Source organism: Coregonus lavaretus (genome assembly GCF_964263955.1).
Source record: "Coregonus lavaretus genome assembly, chromosome: 2".
Lineage (NCBI taxonomy): Eukaryota > Metazoa > Chordata > Actinopteri > Salmoniformes > Salmonidae > Coregonus > Coregonus lavaretus.
The window spans coordinates 81,246,941-81,251,270 of record NC_139989.1 but is presented as its reverse complement, the minus strand read 5'-3'; the positions used below and the strand labels follow the sequence as shown (position 1 = coordinate 81,251,270).

General features: G+C 45.7%; 1 protein-coding gene across 1 annotated transcript; it reads right to left on the bottom strand.

Moving 5' to 3' along the window:
• Positions 1–3,372: 3,372 nt before the first annotated feature.
• Positions 3,373–4,029, bottom strand: LOC311142209 (stonustoxin subunit beta-like; the record flags this gene model as incomplete). The annotated part of the gene is made up of 1 exon (XM_084177802.1): positions 3,373–4,029. A coding segment is annotated over one exon (540 nt), but the record flags the coding sequence as incomplete, so codon positions are not given.
• Positions 4,030–4,330: the final 301 nt, after the last annotated feature.

Genomic DNA, 4,330 nt, shown 5'->3' with positions numbered 1-4,330 from the left:
CAAGCGGTACGGGCGTAGCCTCTTGTCATCTGAAAGACTTCCATAGAAAACCTCTCAGTTTATATAATGCTCTCCGAGCTACTTCCATCCCACAGTTGCCAACCATTATTGAGTGTCACTCATCTCCTACAATAGGATCCCCGTACATAGTATCGTGTGACACCCAGAGCCATTCCATCACGTACTCTTTCTAAGATGAGCAACAGTGTCCCCTAATCTATCTTGGCACGCCGACCTTCTGGCCCCCCATCCGTGACCGACACAACACATGGTGTATCCTTCACCTCTCTCTCACCTACAGCTGATGACTTTAAAGACATTAATAAATGCTGTATCAAAAGACGTTATATCAAACACCTTCCTAATATTGAGTTACCTCCCCACTTTTGCCCTCAGAACAGCCTCAATTCGTCGGGGCATGGACTCTACAAGGTGTTGAAAGCGTTCCACAGGGATGCTGGCCCATGTTGAAGCCAATTCTTCCCACAGTTGTGTCAAGTTGGCTGGATGTCCTTTGGTTGGTGTACCATGAGCGTGAAAAACCCAGCAGTGTTGCAGTTCTTGACACAAACCGGTGCGCCTAGCACCTACTACCATACCCCGTTCAAAGGCACTTCAATCTTTTGTCTTGCCCATTCACCCTCTGAATGGCACACACACACAATCCAATGTCTCAATTGTCTCCAGGCTTAAACATCCTTCTTTAACCTGTCCCGTCCCCTTCATCTACAAGTGACATCAATAAGGGATCATAGCTTTCACCTGGATTCACCTGCTCAGTCTGTCATGGAAAGAGCAGGTGTCCTTAATGTTTTGTCCACTTAGTGTAAATTGCACAATAATGATCCATTGATGGATTTTCTTATGTAGTCTATTGTTTTCTCTGTATTGAACCTGCCTGCCACCCACCCGCCTGGGGACTGTGGGTTATGAGACAACCCCCGCATCACTAGCTTGCATGTTCTGCAGCCTTGTAGAGATAGGGAGGGGATGACTGGGAGGCAGGTTGGCATTTATTGTCATGAATCTTGCCCTGGAGGCAGTTCTGCAAAGTGGTCACTAGCTGGCACAGGCATAAAGTAATAATATCTGATTTTAATGCTAACCTTAACCTCACTGTTAATCCTTACCTTAAATTAAGACCATAAAACACAATTATTTTCCACAAATGTTTACGATATAGCCAATTTTGACTTTGCAGCTGTCATATCTAGAGGAAATTGCGCAGTTCTGCCTCCAGGGCAAGATTCATGACAAAACGTCAACCTGTGACTGGGAGAGGACAATGTAAAATCGATAATGAAATTGTTTAACTTGCTTTTTCTTGTTTAAAGTATGTTTTATTATGAAAAGTACAATATATCCATGTACAATTGTACAATTATGGAGCATATGTCCATATACAATTATACAATTCGTTTTTCAACATAAAATATATGCAACAAATTATCCCATTTGTATTTTAACTGTGTTATTGTAAGAGTTTAAATGTTTAAACAGAGGATACATCTAAAACAGTATAAAACAAGTGCAGTATGTTCTGAGTATGTTACCTTAACGTCAACTCATAACGTCACACTATAACTTCATGGGAGTCTAGTGGAAAGACTGCATGTTGTTTTGGGTGGATTCATCAACATTTGCAGAATATTCCTGTAATGTCAGATGGCATCTTGTCAGACGGCAACAGCCTAGTCGGCTGCAGACACTCATAAGGAGTTCAAGTAGTTTATTTGCCATTTGCAGGTATTAAAAGTAATACATACATTGTAATTCCTTGTTGGAGCTCACATAGGACAGTACATACCAGAGGAAGCTGCTGAGGGGAGGACGGCTCATAATAATGGCTGGAACGGAGCCAATTAAATGGCATCAAACACATGGAAACCATGGAAACCATGTATTGGATGTATCTGATACCATTCCACTCAATCCGCTCCAGCCATTACAAGCCTGTCCTCCCCAACTACGGTCTCACCAGCCTCCTGTGGTACGTACACACAAACAGTAAAATATATCATAAGGACATCAATAAAACATGCAAAGTGGTAAAAGATCATAAAAGGAAAAAAATGTTCAGTCATGTTCTAAAAGTCTGATGGAAACAGTTTAGGTTGCTTGATTTAACAGGCAGATAGAACTGGGATAGAAGCTGTTCTGGAACCTGGGATCCAGAAACTGCCTAGCAACCACTGGTCCTCACTAGACTGGTGCCCTGCATGTCTATTTGTTCATTGGAGTATATCAGGTGTTGAAGTGATGTCTGTGTTTGTTGGACACTTAGTGCTGGAATGAGGAGTCTGTTTGTTCCCAATTCTGTCAGAAATGGTGGTCCTCATTTGAAGGTCCTGAGTCAAGGTCCTCACTATTATAGGAAGATGTGTGTGTGTGTCCAGCGTGTGTGTGTATCCAGAGTGTGTGTGTGTGTCCAGTGTGTGTGTGTCCAATATGTGTGTGTGTGTGTCTCCTGTGCGTGTGTCCAGTGTGTGTGTGTGTGTGTCCAGTGTGTGTGTGTGTGTGTGTCCAGTGTGTGTATGTATGCGTGTGTGTCCAGTGTGTGTGTTTGTGTGTCCTGTGTGTGTGTGTCTCCTGTGTGTGTCCAGTGTGTGTATGTGTCCAGTGTGTGTGTCCAGTGTGTGTATGTGTGCGTGTGTGTGTGTGTGTCCAGTGTGTGTTGGTGTGTGTGTGTCCAGTGTGTGTGTGTGTGTCCAGTGTGTGTGTGTGTGTACCCAGTGTGTGTGTGTCCAGTGTTTGTGTGTCCAGAATGTGTGTGTGTCCAGTGTGTGTGTGTCCAGTGTGTGTCTGTGTGTGTGTCCAGTATGTGTGTGTGTGTGTGTGTCCTGTGTGTGTGTGTCCAGTGTGAGTGTGTGTGTCCTGTGTGTGTGTGTGTGTCCGGTGTGTGTGTGTGTGTGTCCGGTGTGTGTGTGTCCAGTTTGTGTGTGTCCAGTGTGTGTGTGTGTCCAGTGTGTGTGTGTCCAGTGTGTGTGTGTCCAGTGTGTGTGTGTGTCCAATGTGTGTGTCTCCTGTGTGTGTCCTGTGTGTGTGTGTGTCCAGTGTGTGTGTGTGTATGTGTGTACCCAGTGTGTGTGTGTCCAGTGTTTGTGTGTCCAGCATGTGTGTGTGTCCAGTGTGTGTGTGTGTGTGTGTGTCCAGTGTGTGTCTGTGTGTGTCCAGTGTGTGTGTGTGTGCCCAGTGTGTGTGTGTGTGTGTGTGTGTACCCAGTGTTTGTGTCCAGTGTGTGTGTGTCCAGTGTGTGTGTCTCCATTGTGTGTTTGTGTGTGTGCAGTGTGTGTGTCCAGTGTGAGTGTGTGTGTGTGTGTGTCCAGTGTGTGTGTGTGTGTGTGTGTGTGTGTGTGTGTCCAGTGTGTGTGTGTGTGTGTGTTTGTGCAGTGTGTGTGTGTGTCCAGTGTGAATGTGTGTGTGTGTGTGTCCAGTGTGTGTCCAGTTTGTATGTGTGTGTGTGTGTGTCAGTGTTACCATGGTTATTATTTACAGGGACACTGAGGAGTCAACATCATGAACCCTAAACCCTGGATAGAGGGGCCCAGTGAATGTGGAGTGGAATGTGTTCAGGTGGGTCAGTGTGTCAGAGGAGACTCTGTAGAAGGACAGAGTGCCGGCTGGCCAGTCCAGATACACTCCTACTCTGTCGGAGCTGGAGGAGGGGACGTCTATGGTAGTGGACTTATTATTGTGCCTGGCAGAGTAACTGTTGTCATAGCAGATCAGACTCCAGGACTTGTCATTGTATCCAAGACAACAGTCACTACCCCTTCCTCTCCTGCTGATTCCTTTATATGCCACTCCTATACCAGCCCCACTCCCACTCCACTCTACCTCCCAGTAACAGCGCCCAGTCAGACCCTCTCTACACAGCACCTGTCTCCAGTCCTCAAATCTCTCTGGGTGATCAGGATACGGCTGCTTCTCTCTCCTCCATGTCACCTTTCTGTTCTCCTCAGACAGAGAGAGGAGTCTGTTTACTGTGTTTAGGTCCAGTGTGAGATCACAGACATCTGATGGATGAAACCAGACACAATATTAGAAATCATCATCATCCTGAACACACACAAACACACACACACACACACACACACACACACACACACACACACACACACACACACACACACACACACACACACACACACACATCCTTGAACACACACACCCACACTGAACACACACACACATCCTGAACACACACACACACACTGAACACACACACATATCCTGAACACACACACACACCGGATACACACTCACATCCTGAACACACACACACACACTGAACACACACACACACATCCTGAACAAATCAATCAATCAA